We start from the raw sequence: 18,774 nt of genomic DNA on the forward strand, positions 1-18,774 counted from the left end.
TTCATGATCATTCCACACCTATAATGCTCAGGTAACATAATATACACCTGGTTATATGCCATATGCGTTCATTCTCCTATTATCTACAGATATTTCATGATCATTCCACACCTATAATGCTCAGGTAACATAATATACACCTGGTTATATGCCATATGCGTTCATTTTCCTATTATCTACAGATATTTCATGATCATTCCACACCTATAATGCTCAGGTAACATAATATACACCTGGTTATATGCCATATGCATTCATTCTCCTGTAATCTACAGATATTTCATGATCATTCCACATCTATAATGCTCAGGTAACATAATATACACCTGGTTATATGCCATATGCATTCATTCTCCTATTATCTATAGATATTTCATGATCATTCCACACCTATAATGCTCAGGTAACATAATATACACCTGGTTATATGCCATATGCATTCATTCTCCTATTATATACAGATATTTCATGATCATTCCACACCTATAATGCTCAGGTAACATAATATACACCTGGTTATATGCCATATGCATTCATTCTCCTATTATATACAGATATTTCATGATCATTCCACACCTATAATGCTCAGGTAACATAATATACACCTGGTTATATGCCATATGCGTTCATTCTCCTGTAATCTACAGATATTTCATGATCATTACACACCTATAATGCTCAGGTAACATAATATACACCTGGTTATATGCCATATGCATTCATTCTCCTGTAATCTACAGATATTTCATGATCATTCCACATCTATAATGCTCAGGTAACATAATATACATCTGGTTATATGCCATATGCATTCATTCTCCTGTAATCTACAGATATTTCATGATCATTACACACCTATAATGCTCAGGTAACATAATATACACCTGGTTATATGCCATATGCATTCATTCTCCTATTATTTACAGATATTTTATGTTCATTCCATGTCTAACTTGCCCAAGAAACCTTTTATACATCTACATAATATACACCTAATAAGTTATTATCCTCATTCTTTTTATTTATTCCTTTTCATCATTCTTTTTAGTATGTCCCCAAAAACCATATCAGATACAAATATTGAATATAGAAAAGATGACAGATGCAATAGACTTCTGGCAGGAAAACCCCACTACAGACCTGTGTAATTACATATGGGTAAGTACCACCCTGCTGCCAAAGTCATAACAATTGTAGTTACAACCATGTAGCCATTCCAGCAAATAATAATTATTGATATAAAAAGTAATACTATGTAGAAGGAGTTTTTTTAAAAAAAATAAAAAAAAAAAAAAACACAGGGATTACATACCAAAAAACAGTTTAAATTAATGCAGGGATAAAGTGCCAGCAATGCAAGGGTCTGGATCTTTTAACAAAATCTCTACAAACTTAAACAATTAGTACTGCCCTATTTAAAGAACAAATACAACAATACAGGGAGCGCAGGTGACATTCAGTGGGGAATGAAAACTCACCACAATCATCACTTCTGCCGCCTACACTTTTAACGGCTCTGAGGGAAGAAGCCCCCACTAACTGCAGACCGAGCAGCAGCCGGAGCAGAGATAAACAGGGGGCATAAGACAGAATGGAAGATATTAGCTCGTCTCGGAGGATGTGGTGGCTCTGAGAAGAGCCTTTGTGTTGTACTCGGGGTGCAGGACAGATCTAAGCCCTCTCCCCACGGATGCGGCGGGCCAGCTGGATATCTTTGGGCATGATGGTGACCCTCTTAGCGTGGATGGCGCACAGATTTGTGTCCTCAAACAGCCCCACCAGATAAGCCTCGCTGGCCTCCTGCAGGGCCATGACGGCCGAGCTCTGGAAGCGGAGATCGGTCTTGAAGTCCTGGGCGATTTCTCTTACCAGGCGCTGGAAGGGAAGCTTACGGATCAGCAGCTCCGTGGACTTCTGGTACCGGCGGATCTCACGGAGAGCGACTGTGCCTGGCCGGTAGCGGTGAGGCTTCTTCACTCCGCCGGTGGCGGGAGCGCTCTTCCTGGCGGCCTTAGTGGCCAGCTGCTTGCGGGGAGCTTTCCCTCCGGTGGATTTACGGGCGGTCTGCTTAGTTCTGGCCATAGCTCAGTATAGAGGAGAACAGATGTGATGAGGAGCAGCGCAGAGAGCAGGAGATTTATACTCTGCTGCTCGTTTTCCCGCTTCATGCAGAGCACCCCATTGGATATTTCATAAAATAACACAAGCTGCCAATAGGGTGTGATGTCCGCGACCAATCATTGCTCACAGGAGGCGGAGCCTGAGGGCCAGTAATCCCGCCCTACAGATGCGGGTGGGGTCTCCGCAGCTCCCTCTTGTGGGTAGTGTATGTATCAGAGCAGCGGGTGTTACAGGAGCCGCCGATGTGCCTGTATTTGTATCTTCCCGCAGAGCTGTACAGCGCCGCTCTCTCCTCCTACACATCATAACGCGGGTTTCTATGTTCCCGGCGCCAAAATCCGATGATGGTGACTCTAGTACATGTGACTTGTAGGCTCCAATCTGCGCTCACAAGGGAGCAGCGACAGAAGAGCTCATTACACGCGCATCACTCCCGCTGCTGTGACCTGCAGGACGCGGCCGGGTGTGATCAGCTGCACACGTGATATGGCGGGAATACAGCGCCAGAGCCGGGGAATAATAACCCTCATTATAGTGACACCAGTGTGCGGGATCCTGTAGATGGCGACACTGTGCGGAAGAATGAAAATACAATGTCCGCTCCTGATCACAGCTCTGCCGGGACAAGGTGTTGGCTCTGAAAAGAGCCTTTGTGAGGGAGTATCAGGGCGGCTGCAGCTTATTTCTTAGCCGCGGGCTTCTTGGCTTTCGCCGCTTTCTTAGCCGGACTCTTGGCAGCTTTGGGTTTTGCCGCCTTCTTAGCCGGGCTCTTTGTCACTTTCTTGGGTTTCGGAGCGGCCTTCTTCTTGGGGCTCTTTGTCGCCTTCTTGGCAGCTGAGGGCTTCTTGGCCTTTTTCGGGCTCTTCTTGGCCGCGGTCGGGGCCTTCTTGGGCTTCTTAGGAGATTTGGCCGCTTTCTTGGCTGCAGCGGGTTTCTTGGCCACAGCTGCTGGCTTCTTCTTGGCCACCTTGTCCTTGGTCTCTTGCTTCTTGTTCAGCTTGAAGGATCCGGAGGCGCCGCTGCCCTTCACCTGGAGCAGGACGCCTTTGGTGACCAGACTCTTGACGCCCAGCTTCACCCGGCTGTTGTTCTTCTCTACATCGTAGCCTCGGGCAGTCAGGACCTTCTTCACGGCGGCCAGAGAGACCCCACTGCGCTCCTTAGAGGCGGACACGGCATTGACAATCAGCTCGGAGACGCTGGGACCGGAGGATTTCTTGCTTTTCTTGGCGGCCCCGGATTTCTTCGGCTGCTTCTTAGATTTGGCGGCCGGTTCGGCGGCAGGAGGAGCGGCGGCTGGTGCGGTCTCTGCCATCGTGTGATGCGGAACTAAAACACAAAAAAATCTGTGAGGAAACCACTGAGGCCGGAGCTGGAGGCGTCTGTTCTATATACAGTCTTACTGCGCACTGATTGGCTGCTGAGCTGCACCGTCCTGTCCTTCTATTGGCTGACACTGAATACAGGCCCCGCCTTCTCCAGACCGTACCAGAGTGAAGCTCCGCTCTCCCCTTGTGCTTCCCTGCCCGGGATAAAAGCCCTTTATCGGCTACAGCCGGACGGGTGAGCGCGCTTTCTCCAGCACTTCCCATCCTCCAACATCTCCACTGAGCGTTTGTAGCCGTCACTACCAGAGAAGCCGGGAAACAGCGGAGAGAAGGTCCCGGGATCATCGCCGCCGTCCTCCCGATCTGCTCATCACTGAGGTGTCCGAGAAAATAAAACTGCTGCGGGAGCTCGTCCTCCTATTCCGGGTCCTTGTTACCACCACGGGGATCTTCACTACAATTTATATCGTACAGGCTGCAGATTATACTATGTGCGGGCGACCTGGAGCTGCTGAGAGCGCAGAAGGGTAACACAGGCGATGGCCTCCGCTGCCTGCACCCCCCTGAGCTGGAATATAAATCTACCCCGTGTGTGCAGCGTATTGGGGTAACCAGGTCTCCACATTAGTAGATCATGCCCATAGGTAGATGAGTGCAATCTCCTGCAGAATATTGTGTCTTATACTCTGTGAAGCTTTTATCTCTGAGGCCTGTACTGGTGGGAAGAGCTGTGATGAGGCGATTACTTCACAATGAGACTCACTCCATCATCTAAAAGCAGAAAAATCCCTGTGTAATCACGGAAATATTAATTCATGTATGTGAAACAAACTGCTGTGGAAATGGTGAAATACTGAGGAAGTAGCAGAGACACAAAATGCATAACACACACAGCACAGCTGTATATACTGCACAGACTGCACAATCAGCAAACTTATGTGTCCATAATAATAATAGAGCAGTGTATAGCGCATATACAGCAGTGTGTGCATGATATACAGCAGTGTGTGCATGATATGCAGCAGTGTGTGCATGATATGCAGCAGTGTGTGCATGATATGCAGCAGTGTGTGCATGATATGCAGCAGTGTGTGCATGATATGCAGCATTCTGCGCAGTGTGTTCAGGCTACACGGTAATGTATACGCTATATACAGCAGTGCATACATGACATACAGCAGTGTGTACAGTACTGTATACACAGCAGTGTGTTGAAGATATTCAGCAGTATACAATATATACAGCACTGTGTACAGTATATATAGCAGTGTGAAACGAGGGCTTCTCAATGCGACTCACTCCCCCATCTAAAACAGGAAAAGCCCTGTGTGATCACTGAAATATTAATTCACCCATCTGACACCAACTATTGTGCAAAAGGTAAAATACGGAGGAAGAAGCACAGACCAAAAATGCAGAATTAGCACAGATCACAGCTGTATACAATGCACAGACTGCAAAACTAGCACAGCACACATCAACAGTCTTATTTGTGTCTATAATAATAAAGCAGTGTGCACATTATATGCAGCAGTTTACAGTGTGTACAGAATAGGCAGCAGTATTTCCAGTATATACAGCAGTACATACAGAGTATACAGCAGTGTATACAGTACAATTTCCTCTTATGCTTACTTTCTGCAGACTTGCAGAGAAGAGCACACGGAACATCTTCCTGATGCATCTGTGAGCCACCACATTTTCCTCATCAGAGCTGAGGCTGCCGATATCGGCCGATGTCAGCACTTCTCCCCGTGTTTAACAGGAGCACCAGGCAGTGTATAGATTCCTGTACGATCCGCACTCCTGTGCTGCGTTTCTTATAGAGCAGATATTCAGGGTAGTATTATTATTATAACGCCATTTATTCCATGGCGCTCTACAAGTGAAAGGGTATACGTACAACAGTCATTAACAGTACAAAACAGACTGGTATAGGAGGAGAGAGGACCCTGCCCGCGAGGGCTCACAGTCTACAGGGAATGGGTGAGGATACAATAGGTGAGGACAGAGCTGGTTGTGCAGTGGTGTACTGGACTGAGGGCTATTGTAGGTTGTAGGCTTGTTGGAAGAGGTGGGTCTTGAGGTCCCTCTTGAAGCTTTCCACAGTAGGGGAGAGTCTGATGTGCTGAGGTAGAGCATTCCAGAGTATGAGGGAGGCACCGGAGAAATCTGGGATGCGATTGTGGGAAGAGGAGATAAGAGAGGAGTAGACAAGGAGATCTTGTGAGGATCTGAGGTTGCGTGCAGGTAGGTACCGGGAGACTAGGTCACAGATGTAGGGAGGAGACAGGTTGTGCATGGCTTTGTATGTCATGGTTAATGTTTTGAGTCGTTGGGTGATGGGAAGCCAGTGAAGGGATTGGCAGAGTGGCAAGGCTGGGGAATAGCGAGGGGAGAGGTGGATTAAGCGGCCGGCCGCAGAGTTTAGGATAGATTGGAGGGGTGCAAGAGTGTTGGGAGGCCACAGAGCAGGAGGTTGCAGTAGTCAAGGCGGGAGATGATGAGGGCATGCACTAGTGTTTTTGCTGATGAAATGAATGGGCTGATCTGCTCCAGAGCTGACATGTGGAGATGGGGCAGCGGTTGCTTTACTGGTCTCACAATTCTATAGTGTATACGACGCAATATATACAGGGTATGGAGGGTCTTGTTCTTCCGAGGGCGGAAATTTGTCTTTGCTGTGCGTAGATAGACCGGGTTTTCACATAACACTTAATGCGGCTACTAACCAGCAATCACCTGCCACAAATTTCTACACTAAAAGGGTCACAATCATGCGACACTAGATCTGTGGGTAAAGTGTAGATGTGCCCCATCACCTTGAATATTTCACGAGGATATGGGGGTGAAGTCGCTGCATGTGTGAGAACATGTGGAGCGGTATCGGCCAGTAAGGTGTTAATCCGGGAAGAAGACACTTGTACTGGATTATACACCCCAGCGTTATCTGTATTCACATAACAGATCAGTGACAGTTACAGCATTCCCCGGAGATCGGCAGTCAGCTCACCCCACAGCAGCAGGACAAACTGTAAAGAAGGCAGGAGCACGTGTCACAGAAAAGGGACAGAAGAAACCGTCACCACTGAGCGGGAATTTCAAATTCGTCGTAGCTCCGCCTATATACACGACATTTCATTAAGAGCGCTCATCCGTTTAACCCTTTGGTGTCACCGTATTCAGCTGCGGTTTCAGTTTTCTGTCGCCCGCTGCTGTGACCCTCCTGCCGTTATTGTGAACACCCCCCATTCGCTGCTCTCCGTCCATCTGATTATAACCTGCGCCTCTGCATATAGGGGAGATTATATTGTGAGGATTCAGGTCTGGGGCAGCTCTACAATACTCCGGATACAGCGCAGTCCTGTCCTCCAGACCTGCTGCCCCCGCACACGGTGATCGCGCTGGATGGAGGATGAGCCGCCATTATTATTCTGAAGGGTTATCAATCTTCGGTGGCCGCCATCGATCCGAGACTAAAGTGCCCAAGACGCGGTGATTACACCTGTTAGGGAGTTTGAATTTACCGCCCTTTGTGCTTCTGCAGTTCTTTTGACTCTAGATATCCAGCTGGCCCGCCGCATCCGTGGGGAGAGGGCCTAGATCTGTCCTGCACCCCGAGTACAACACAAAGGCTCTTCTCAGAGCCACCACATCCTCCTCATCAGAGCTGGTGCCGCTTCTATCCGCCATTATGTTCCGTACTAGTGTCTGCACCAGACGGTTTATATAGCAATGTCGGTATCTACATCCATCCTCCATTACTGCGATTACTGCGGAGCTGGAAGTCAATGCGGGAAATAATCGGATTGATTTTGCTCCATATTCCTGAGATCAGACACGTGCGGGCAGTGAGTGATACAGTAAACTTCACCCATTAATGTAAGATTCTAGGTGACCGCCCGTGTGCGCAGGTACATAGCGGACTAGATCTGTCCTGATCACCTCAATATCAGTCTTATCATCACCAAGATCACCTTGAACACTTTGAAGAGCTTATTCCTCACATGCTCCTGTTATTTTGCTCTGAGTTGTTTTGTTCTAAGAATACGGGGTTCTGGAGAGATGATCTGTCCACACACGGCCACTAAGGGGTTATATGAAGGAGGAATCACATGTATCGGGCCCTTGCCCATGTTTCGGGGGTCATCCTTCGGGCGGATTATTACCGGGCCCTCTCCTCTCATACAGGCAGCAGGCTGTTCTCTGGTGTTCGGGGCAGTTTACGCATCTTACAGAAAGATCACGTGACCGTAACTGGAATCCCACCCAATGTCTGGACTGGCGGCGGCTCTCCGGGCCCCAGCTTCTATATCTAATGATAAAACCGGAGAAACAAGTGGGGTATCATGCAAAACAATGACATATCTCTTTGGGTACAAAAATCCTATGAAATATAAATATTTTAAAAAAAGAGGAGAAAATGACAGATGCAATGCACGTCTGGCAAAACCCCCTACAGATCACTGCTGACAAAGTCATAACAATTGTACTCACAACCATAAAGTAATTCCATGAAATTATAATTATTGACATATAAAGTGCTACAATGCAGGTGGAATTTGTTTTTTCTTTTTTTTTTTGCAAAAATAAACTGGGATTACATCCCAAACCAAAGTATTATTATTATTATTATTATTATTATTATTAATTATTATTATAGCGCCATTTATTCCATGGCGCTTTACAAGTGAAAGAGGGTATACCTACAACAGTCATTAACAGTACAAAACAGACTGGTATAGGAGGAGGAGTCTAAATCAATGCAGGGATACAAACACTCTACACACGTGGCTACTCGCATAGTGACCAGAAACGCTAATCGGAGGACCGCTCGGCCTCACGTGTCCTACACACGTGGCCGACAGGGCGCTTTCGTGGCGGTTTTCTGGTCAACGCTACCTGGTCACTATCCGGCCTGACGTGTTTCCTGCACACGTGGTCGGGGTTGCGCCAATTCCACCGAAACACTAACTGGGTTGTCTTCCGGTCTGACGTGTCCCTACACACGTGACCGGTTTCCTGGGTTATCTCAGAGCCATTACGCTCTATAGTCTCCGCCTAACCTTCAGGTGCTAGTAGCTCCTTTGCCATCTGGAGCACGGTGGGCCCCAACTGGCGATTAGGATATATACCCCCTGGTCCTAATCTGCCGGTCCCCCCGTAACACCTAGTACTACCGCTGCCCGCTGCTTGCCCATCATGGCATACAAGTCGAGAATCGTGCATATCTTTTTCCGGAAGACCTGCAAGGTCTTTTCCCCGCACTTCCTCTCTCTGCTGGGCAGTTTCACTTTTCGACATGGCCGAGTTCCCAGGGGGCGGGGCTTCAACTCTCGCGCTCTTTTTGCGGGGAAGACGGCTTTGGCGGGAATCTTTACGCCAAAAGATGGTGGCAAGATGGCGGATTCTAAAATTTTTCAACGGGTCACCGCTGACTTCTACTTCAAGGCGCATTTCACCAGGTAGGTGATTTGGTAAGTATCCTGTTTGTGACGTCAGAAGAGTCGATGTGTACCGCCCCGCGCTCGGCTACATCCAAGCCGCTCGGATCCGGGCTCGTTTGTCGGTGGCTCGAGCGCCTCTGGACCGGGGGTCACTGCACTCTGCAAGGGGCTGGCACTTTGAAGGGGGGTTAAGGTTATGGCCGAGGCCGTGGTGTTTGTTGTTAGAGTTCGTGACACCACCCACGGGTCGTGGTGAATGTGGACACCACCGCTGCTGTTAACTAGGCACCCGAGGGAGATGTTGTGCAGCTTTGGTGTTAACCCCTCAGTGGGCAGGGGTGATTGCCCCGGGACCTGTTTGGTGTGATGTGTCGGTGCTTGGCGGTGCAGGGCGATGCGTGGCCTGAGGGCACAGTGGTACTCACTATACACAAGAGTCTCTGGTAAACCAAAAAGATGGTGGTCGGTGCCCGCAGCCGGCTGTGTCTGGTCCCCCAGTCGGGTTGGTGGTCTCCGCCTTTCTCATGCACCTTTTGTGTAGTTGTCGGCAGCCCGTGCTTCAGCAACGGGAGCCCGATCCCCGGCATTGTGTGTCGGGAGAGCCCTGGCCCTTTGGATCTCTTTGCCTGAGCGGTGGCTTTTTATCCTCTTTTGGTGGACTGATGTCCTCAGTTGGGACTTGGGTGGGAAAGGACCTAAAGTCCAGACCTCAATCAGTTAATTAACTGGGTCCACTGGTTTCTGGACCGAGTTTCAGGGTCTGAGTACCCCCTTTTGTGCTCCAGTTCCCAGTCGGTTCCCCGGTTCGGTACTGGCAGGCCACTTCCCTGTCCCTCCCTTACGGTTCCACCGAGCCATCATCCAGACTTCTGCAGGCTGAGGCCACCGTCTGCCTCCTAGCTAGAGGTGACTGGGCTCCGACCCAGACACCTGGAGTTAGACTGCGGCAGACCTTGGCACAGGTCTGCCTCTGCACTTGAACGTCACTCCTTCACTCCTCTACTGTCAAAACTAATCTCAGACTAACTGTTTTTTCCTGAATCAGGACCTGTGAACTCCTCAGTGGGCGTGGCCAAGTGCCTGGCTCCGCCCCCTGGTGTGAACATCAAATCCTGAGGGAGGTGACTAGGGTTTCAAGGTTGGCTGGTGACACCTTTTTAGGGGACGGGTTTTTGTGCAAGGGCCTACCTGTGACTACCTGGCTATATTGTGAGATGCCTAGGAGAGAAGTACTAGAGAACAGATATGTTTCCCCTCGGTTCATTTAATATGCCTCCATGTTCTTATTGTGGAGCGGTCAGCCCATGCAAATGGGCTGGGAAAAGCTGGGAAAGTTATATCTGGCTCAGCAATAAGTTAGTCACTGAAGCCTGTTTATTTCAGTGTAATTTTAGGCTCGGTTTTTCCTGGAGCAATCAGTAGGAATGGCGGTGGGACTGGTTGCTCTCTTCTCCACATTCAATCCAGGTTTTGATTCCTCACTGGATCAACTGAGATAATCAGGAGGCATTCAGTACAAGGAGACTGCTGAGGAGAGCAGGACAGGCTCATGGCTCCATACCTCCGCTTGCTGTGCTGAGGAACTGACACAGTAAGAGAATACTGTTTTGTTTGTTACATAGGTTTATTTTGTAGTTAGCATTTTGTTGTTAGTTAGTGGCCAGACGGCCTTAGACATTTATTTTCCTGTTTTTGCATGTGTAACACTGAGAGATAAGTGTACACAATAAACACGGCAGTGGCCGTATCTGTGTGGAACCTGCAAGTCTGCCGCTGTCGTCTGTGAATCCATAGCCACTCGCTTGGACCAAAGCAAAGATCCCAGCTGAACTATATCCCCTGTCTCACAATATATATATATATATATATATATATATATATATATATATATATATATATATAATCTCTATATGTGCAAAGGGTGTGGTGTAAATAAGTGTACAAAATTGCAAAAACAAAAACTGCGTCTAAAAATAAAATGTGAGTGTAATTCAATAATGTGTCAGAAAAACAGAATATAGTTGTGTGAGGTATATTATTGAAAACAATATATAAATAAAGTGAAAAACAGAAACACGAGTCAAGAAATATCTCACCCGCCAGAAGAGCCGCATCATGAACAGATTTATCTCATTCGGCCGTGGAACAGGGCTGTGACATGAAGAACAATTAATCTTCCGCTCACTGAGCAAAGAGTTCATAAGATCTCGGAGCATGAACAGAACAACGGTATTATATATTACATCCTAGTATTATATTACATTCTAGTATACTAGGCCAATATACACGGGATTGGCTCCATAAAAATATATAAAGCATGCAAAAAAATAGATATGATACATATGAGGTATTGGTCGATATTTTGGCTAAAAAACACAACCTTGCAACCCACGTCAAGGGTCCTCATTGCTTTGTGAGTCACTTTGCTGTGCAATATAATAAAAAAAGGGGCAGCAGAATTTACCTGCCCGGGTCACAGAAAATGCTGCACTAAAGATGGAGGCAAAATACTGATGAGACCACCACTCACAACCTCCCGATTCATGGAGGGGGCGACTCCTCAGTATTAGATAAGGCTTGTATAGGGCGCTGGTCACACACATGAAGAGTCCAGCGCCTGTATACAAATAAATATAACATGAAAAAAATATATAATTTCTGTGGCATTGGTTGATATTTTGGCCAAAATACACAAAGCCCGCAACCCACGTCAAGGGTCCTCATGTCTTGCGAGTCCCTACCCTAAAATTAACAGCAAAGCTACAGGAGAAGAAACTCAAATTCCCCAAAATTTTCAATTTAATATACAAAAGCAACAGCATTAATCTGCCCAGATCACAGACTAATGCCCTGACATGGGACCTGACAGGATAATACTTTTGCGCTATATTATATTATTTGGAACTCAGGAAGAGCCTCCGCCAGTCGGAGCATTATGTGCGATCCCGGCCCCAGTTATACGGCCGTGTGACTGCTGCCTAACTACTGCTCCCATCATCCCGTGCCAGCTCTGCACTACTACTCAGCAATCTTCATCCTCTGGCTGGTGATAGATGAAGCCGTTTATATCTCTCCACACACCGGACATTGGCGCCTGAGTGTGAGGCCGCTTCTCTGGGAAAATGTAAGATCATGTTATAGCACGGACCTCCTGCTTGTAGCTGTGGAACTGATCTGTACATAGACTGCAGGAATAAGCGACTGGGGAGATAATGACGGAGATCTGGAAAGGTGCTTACATAACACATTAGTGTTCGGTGGATTTTATCTATGGACTGTATTTGGGATAATTCTCATGGGGAAGAAGTTATATTAGAGTCAAAAGAACGGCAAAGAAGCAGAAAGGGCGCTAAATTCAAACTCCCTAACAGTTCCGTATTCAGCCAATCAGCAGAGGAAAGGGCGGAGTTCTCAGTCTGTAAAACACGCCCGGACACGCGTCATCTTCTCAGTTCTCCTTCTGGTCCGACCATCCTCTACATAAAGGAGGAGTCGGCGGCAGTTCATTACTTGCTCTGTTCTAACTATTCTGAAGATGTCTGGTCGCGGTAAAGGAGGAAAAGGTCTCGGGAAAGGCGGCGCCAAGCGGCACAGGAAGGTGCTCCGTGATAACATCCAGGGCATCACCAAGCCCGCCATCCGCCGTCTCGCCCGCAGAGGAGGCGTCAAGCGCATCTCCGGCCTCATCTACGAAGAGACTCGTGGAGTCCTGAAAGTTTTCCTGGAGAATGTGATCCGTGACGCCGTCACCTACACCGAGCACGCCAAGAGGAAGACCGTCACCGCCATGGACGTGGTGTACGCGCTGAAGCGCCAGGGCCGCACTCTCTACGGCTTCGGGGGTTAATTCTGCTCTATTCTGACAATCCAAAGGCTCTTTTCAGAGCCACCCACATCTACCTGAAAGGCTACAATGTCCTGCTGCTGTGGGGTGAGCGGAGGGCGGAACTCCTGTGCCCTGGTGAATGCTGTTCGCTCTCACTGATCTATCATGTGGCTGATCATGTAACACCGGGGTACATGATGGGGGTGGTATAGCCGAACATGGAGATATCTGAGCACAGTCCATATCCTGCTGTGCTGCGGTCACTACAGAGTAAAAATCAAAGTTCTGCTGTGAGATGAATGTGTTAATGCCGCTTAATGATATTTTTAGGATCAGACCCGTGTGGGTGATCGGGTGCAGCGAATATTCACCGGGAATAACGCTGTATGAGGCAGCTGGATAGATGGACGAACTGTACCGGGTTTATAAACTGTGTAATCACCGCGTCTTGGGCACTTTAGGCTCGGATGGATGGCGGCCACCGAAGATTAATGATAACCCTTCAGAATAATAATGGCGGCTCATCCTCCATCCAGCGCGATCACCGTGTGCGGGGGCAGCAGGTCTGGAGGACAGGACTGCGCTGTATCTTGAGCATTGTAGAGCTGCCCCAGACCTGAACCCTCACAATATAATCTCCCCTATATGCAGAGGCGCAGGTTATAATCAGATGGACGGAGAGCAGCGATTGGGGATGTTCACCATAACGGCAGGAGGGTCACAGCAGCGGGAGACGGAAAACTGAAACCGCAGCTGAATACGGTGACACCAAAGGGTTAACACACGGATGAGCGCTCTTAATGACATGACGTGTATATAGGCGGAGCTACAACGAATTTGAAATTCCCGCTCAGTGGTGACTGTTTCTTCTGTTCCTTTTCTGTAACACGTGCTCCTGCCTTCTTTACAGTTTGTCCTGCTGCTGTGGGGTGAGCTGACTGCCGATCTCCGGTGCATGCTGTAACTGTCACTGATCTGACATGTGTCTGATAATACAGATAAGTCCGGGGTGTATAATCCAGTACCAGTGTCTCCTTCCCGTATTTAACTCATTACTGGCCAAGTATCGGCCGATCCCGCTCTACAATAGTTCCTGTTGCCGATACATATGGCGACTGTGAGAAGAACGGGTATTATTGTACCCCCCAAACCCCTGCAGCGCCCACATCCTGCTAGAAGATGCGAGGTAATCGGGCAGATCTACCTGTATCCATAGTTCCGGCTGCGCATGACTGTGACCCTATTTAGCGGGGAAGTTTGCGACTTCTGTAAGATTGCTTCTAGGTAGCCGCACTAAGTTATATGAAAACCCGGCGTCTCCACTTCACGGCAAAGACAATAAATCTCTGTCCTCAGCACAAGACCCTCCATACCCTGTATATACTGAGCGCTGCTGTATACACTATAGAATTGTGCCAACTGAAAAGCAACCGCTGCTCCATCACCACATGATGTCAGCTCCGGAGCAGATCAGCCCATTCATTTCACGCCCTGAATATCTGCTCTGTAGGAAACGCAGCACAGGAGTGTGGGTAGTACATATATCTATACACCGCCTGGTGCTCCTGTTCTATCAGACAATCCGATAAGTTCAGACATCGGCCGATATCAGCGGCCCCAGCTCTGATGAGGAGGATGTGGTGGCTCTTAGAAGAGCCTTTGTGTTGTGGATGATGCGGGGGTCAGCGGCGTCACTTGCCCTTCTTGCCGCTCTCGGTCTTCTTGGGCAGCAGCACGGCCTGGATGTTGGGCAGGACGCCTCCCTGGGCAATGGTCACCCCACCCAGCAGCCTGTTCAGCTCCTCGTCATTGCGCACGGCCAGCTGCAGGTGCCGGGGGATGATGCGGGTCTTCTTGTTGTCCCGGGCAGCATTGCCGGCCAATTCCAGGATCTCAGCGGTCAGATACTCGAGCACAGCGGCCAGGTAGACCGGAGCGCCGGCGCCCACTCTCTCGGCGTAATTGCCCTTGCGGAGAAGCCTGTGCACACGACCGACCGGGAACTGCAGTCCTGCCCGGGATGAGCGGGTCTTGGCCTTAGCGCGGGCCTTCCCTCCTTGTTTGCCGCGTCCGGACATCGCTGCGTTTTCAAAGATCAGCAGGTAAAGAACTGTGATGTGACTCGTGTGCGGCTCCGGAGTGTTTTATAAGCGGCTGCTCCGCCCTCCTCTCCTGTCATTGACTGAATCTGAAGTCAGCCATGGAAATGAGACTTGTGCATCCACCAATGAGCTGCAGGGGCGGTGATCATGACGTTTCCACTAGTCACATGCCTTTTTCCCCCAATGGAACAGCGATGTGACAGCAGTGCTCATTTGCATGGCCGGTCTATAAATACAGCCGCTCTGGGAGGAGCAGGATCACTATTCTCTTCTCTTGTGACGAGTTCTTTCTGTTCTCATCATGCCTGATCCCGCCAAGTCCGCCCCAGCCGCCAAGAAGGGCTCCAAGAAAGCCGTGACCAAGACTCAGAAGAAGGACGGCAAGAAGCGGAGGAAGAGCCGGAAGGAGAGCTATGCCATCTACGTGTACAAGGTGCTGAAGCAGGTGCACCCCGACACCGGCATCTCCTCCAAGGCCAAGGGCATCATGAACTGCTTCGTGGGTGACATTTTCGACCGCATCTCAGGGGAAGCCTCCCGCCTGGCTCATTACAACAAGCGCCACACCATCACCTCCCGGGAGATCCAGACCGCCGTGCGCCTGCTGCTGCCGGGAGAGCTGGCCAAGCACGCCGTGTCCGAGGGCACCAAGGCCGTCACCAAGTACACCAGCGCCAAGTGATCACCACCGCTGCTCCCATCCCCCACACCACAAAGGCTCTTCTAAGAGCCACCACATTGTCTACAGCAGAGCCTGATACTGGAGAAACTGGGTATACAGCACAATAACGCGGTATATAGTGTTATAGTGGGAATATAAAGTACCTTTTATACAGATGTATTGCATAATATTGCGGTTCACAGTCCTAGATTAGGAATATACTGCATTATACAGAGATATGGGGTTATACGGCAATGTCAGTATACACAACCATTTTGAGATTTACGGGTGTATGGAGATAACAGTACTATATGGGGGTACCGTAGAAAACTGGGAACATGACGGGCAGTACCAGGTTGACACAGTGTCTATGGGCGGAGCCAGGGCCTTACTGACTGCTGATTGGCTGAACGTTAAATTTGAAATTCCCGCCCTATGGCTGAGAGTTTCCGCTCTTTGTTCTCGGTAACACGCGGTGATTCGGTTTATTTCCTCTTCTCAGGCCGGGAGTGATTGATCTGTCCGCACTATATTGCTGTATACAGCGCTGTATGGGCTTTGCATATTCTACTAATACTGGACTGTTTGGAGTAACACTGAATATTACTATGAAAGCTTTATATGGGTGTAAAAAGTACAATATGGGATGTAGACCGCATGGAAGGTGCACAGCAGTATATGGCCCTGTATGGATGTATATGAGGAGCTCTCAGGAGTATATGGGGGTGAACAGACCTGTGTGTGGCCCTGCTGTGTAATTATACAATGTGAGGCTGTAGACAGGAGCGGATGTGGTGATATTCGGGCTGTGATCTCCGGTGACCTGATTGCCGGACTGCCCTGCCGCCGTGTCCCGCAATCCGGCAGAGGTGCCGGCGGTCACACATGATACCCTGGGAGTCTCCGGGTGTGGACTCCGGTGGCTTCAGTGACGTCACCGCTCCTCACAGACCTGCGGAGGGAATGAGGGTGTGCGTCTATTTTATTTCAAATAAAGGATTTCCCTCTTGTTTGTGTTTATTTCTTTTGACTTCTAGGGTTGATTATAGGGAGTCTCATGCGCCTCCCCATTACTATCCTTGATGCAGCTGTTTTTTGTCAAATCACAGCTGATATTAACCCCATATATCGCCACCCCATCAGGGCAAGCGGGATGAGCTGCTGCATCTAATGGTATATACCAATTCTGGGGCGGCTGAAGGCTGATATTATCAGGCTGGGAGGGGCCAACAGCCATGGCTCTTCCTTCCCTAGTAATTCCAGCTACCTGCTTTACCTTGGCTGGTTATCAACAATGGGAGGACCCCAAGACACTTTTTTTTCATTATAAAAATCTGTAGAGCAACATCTGAAGAGCTAAAATATGTAAACCTGAATTATAGGAATTTTTCCCTGCATTACTGCTACTGGAAAAAATGAGATACTTGGTTTAAAAATTGGCCAATTTGTGTAACCCCGACGGTCAAATACAAGGTGGAGTACCACTCTTTTGTCTCATTTTTTTTCCAAAAGTAGTAATGCAGTGCCAAAATCTCTATTACATGATTACATAGTTTAGCTTTTCATTTGCTGCTGTACAGATTTTTGTAACATTGAATTTTCAGTGTGCTTCTGTTCACACTTAGTGGATGTGCTGTAGTCTTTTTATTAGTATTTTTTTTACATTATTTAATAAAAAACCTGCATGGGATCCTCTCTATTTTTGATAATCAGCCACTGTAAAGCAGACCGCCGGGGGGTTGCAGCCTGCAGCTGTTGCTGTATCTCAGCTGGCTCTAATAAATACGGCAATAGCCCAAGTCTTGTTTATTTTTTCTTCTTCAGTGGTGAGACGCCAATCACAGCCTTATCAATACTTGACGTGGCTGTGATGGGCCGGTTGTGCCACATAGGAAATGCTTCCTGATTGGCTGCTCTGTATTCTCTTTATTCAGATATAAACCTAAACAGGAACCAGACATTCCGGTAAAAGCCAGTGTACCGATGCGAGACGCGAACACCCAGTGCCCAGTGTGACCCCCAAGCTTTACAGTTCAGGTTCGCTCTTCCATAATTAAGAACCATCCTGATTGGCTGCACTTTGCAAAACAAGAAAAATCCACCAGTGCGATCCCCCATCACTAACAGCAACATATGGACCCATACAGCTGTATAGGGAGGATATACATCACTATATGTGGTGTATGTGTGGTGCCCCTGAGGCTTCAGTCACCACAGGGTACTACGCCTTACCAGAGGTGCAGTAATCATCCCGGGTAAGGAGGAGGTCGGTGACGGTCATTCACAATTCACAAACATACATAAGCCAGTTGCCCTCTCACCAGGACGGGGTTAAGGTAGCGTCATTTCGGACGGTCACCACGTCGTCTGGGGCCGCCCACCCACTAGCTCAGGTGCTCAGGTGGGCGGGGCAACTGATCTGGGGAGAGAGGAGCCAAATACAGCAGTCTATAAACCAATGGGAACCAAGTGAGATGCAGGAGAACACGGTCGCTGAGGGGAGAGCTCATATCTCCCTCAGGACTGACGCACATCTCGAAGCCCTAGGCTGGTGGGCACTTCATGGCCTGCCAGCAGAATTTGTCGGGCAGAAGATTTCAAGTCTTCTGGCCTACAACAGTGCCCTGGGCAAAGCAGCACATAGAGCCAGGAGTTATGACCAAAGGGCGACCCCATCAACGGGCTCGCGCTGCCTGCTATACGAGACGGGGAACATAATCACCCCCAGGACTCGGATCCCAGCGTAGCTCCAAGCCACAGGGACTCGCACAACACAGTGAAGGGAGGAAGGACTCACGGAGCATCCCACTGGTTCTGGCCTCCGAACTATCCGGGATCGGCTGGAGCCTATTACAGTGGAGTCTGGCAGTCCAACGACAAGAGCAAATCATTCAGTAAACAGCTTAAACTGCAACCGCTCTGTTGTCTGATCCATTCCGCGCCCTGCGCTCTCGCACATGGGTGAACAGCCACTCCCAACCTGGGGCCTAGTTCTGCCTATGGAGAGCTGCAACACCTAAGCTGCGTGACCATCTGCCCCAGAAGAGAGAGACATTCTGCAGTGGCCGCATCCACAGGTGGCATCACAACTACTACTCCCAACATCCCCAACCAACCCCTTCATCTTTTATAGACACCGTCGGGGTCACGGAACCGGGCCAGGCCGCTGTGACGGGTAAGGGTACTTTCACACTTGCGTTAATTACCTTCAGTCACAATCCGCCCTTTTGGAAAACAGCGGAATCCGTTAACAGATTCCACTGTTTCCCATAGACTTGTATGGATGACG

At 48.8% G+C, this 18,774-nt stretch overlaps 5 protein-coding genes across 5 annotated transcripts; 2 read left to right on the forward strand and 3 right to left on the reverse strand.

Moving 5' to 3' along the window:
* Positions 1–1,671: 1,671 nt before the first annotated feature.
* Positions 1,672–2,082, reverse strand: LOC142246277 (histone H3). The gene has a single exon (XM_075319310.1). It carries the CDS (start codon positions 2,080–2,082, stop codon positions 1,672–1,674), a length of 411 nt encoding a protein of 136 aa, XP_075175425.1.
* Positions 2,083–2,665: 583 nt separating this feature from the next.
* Positions 2,666–3,436, reverse strand: LOC142246278 (histone H1.3-like). Its single transcript, XM_075319311.1, has one exon. The coding sequence runs from the start codon at positions 3,434–3,436 to the stop codon at positions 2,801–2,803; it is 636 nt and encodes a 211-aa protein (XP_075175426.1). The 3' UTR covers positions 2,666–2,800.
* An 8,995-nt stretch (positions 3,437–12,431) lies between these two features.
* On the forward strand, positions 12,432–12,743 carry LOC142246280 (histone H4). Its single transcript, XM_075319312.1, has one exon. It carries the CDS (start codon positions 12,432–12,434, stop codon positions 12,741–12,743), a length of 312 nt encoding a protein of 103 aa, XP_075175427.1.
* Positions 12,744–14,413: 1,670 nt separating this feature from the next.
* Positions 14,414–14,800, reverse strand: LOC142246281 (histone H2A type 2-B-like). The gene has a single exon (XM_075319313.1). The coding sequence runs from the start codon at positions 14,798–14,800 to the stop codon at positions 14,414–14,416; it is 387 nt and encodes a 128-aa protein (XP_075175428.1).
* A 325-nt stretch (positions 14,801–15,125) lies between these two features.
* LOC142246282 (histone H2B 1.1-like) lies at positions 15,126–15,525 on the forward strand. The gene has a single exon (XM_075319314.1). The coding sequence runs from the start codon at positions 15,126–15,128 to the stop codon at positions 15,504–15,506; it is 381 nt and encodes a 126-aa protein (XP_075175429.1). The 3' UTR covers positions 15,507–15,525.
* The last annotated feature ends 3,249 nt before the right edge of the window (positions 15,526–18,774 follow it).

Source organism: Anomaloglossus baeobatrachus, chromosome 7 (genome assembly GCF_048569485.1).
Source record: "Anomaloglossus baeobatrachus isolate aAnoBae1 chromosome 7, aAnoBae1.hap1, whole genome shotgun sequence".
Lineage (NCBI taxonomy): Eukaryota > Metazoa > Chordata > Amphibia > Anura > Aromobatidae > Anomaloglossus > Anomaloglossus baeobatrachus.

Coding starts and splice junctions, on each gene's coding strand:
- LOC142246277 (XM_075319310.1), bottom strand. CDS start 2,082: ATGGCCAGAACTAAGCAGACCGCCCGTAAATCCACCGGAGGGAAAGCT.
- LOC142246278 (XM_075319311.1), bottom strand. CDS start 3,436: ATGGCAGAGACCGCACCAGCCGCCGCTCCTCCTGCCGCCGAACCGGCC.
- LOC142246280 (XM_075319312.1), top strand. CDS start 12,432: ATGTCTGGTCGCGGTAAAGGAGGAAAAGGTCTCGGGAAAGGCGGCGCC.
- LOC142246281 (XM_075319313.1), bottom strand. CDS start 14,800: ATGTCCGGACGCGGCAAACAAGGAGGGAAGGCCCGCGCTAAGGCCAAG.
- LOC142246282 (XM_075319314.1), top strand. CDS start 15,126: ATGCCTGATCCCGCCAAGTCCGCCCCAGCCGCCAAGAAGGGCTCCAAG.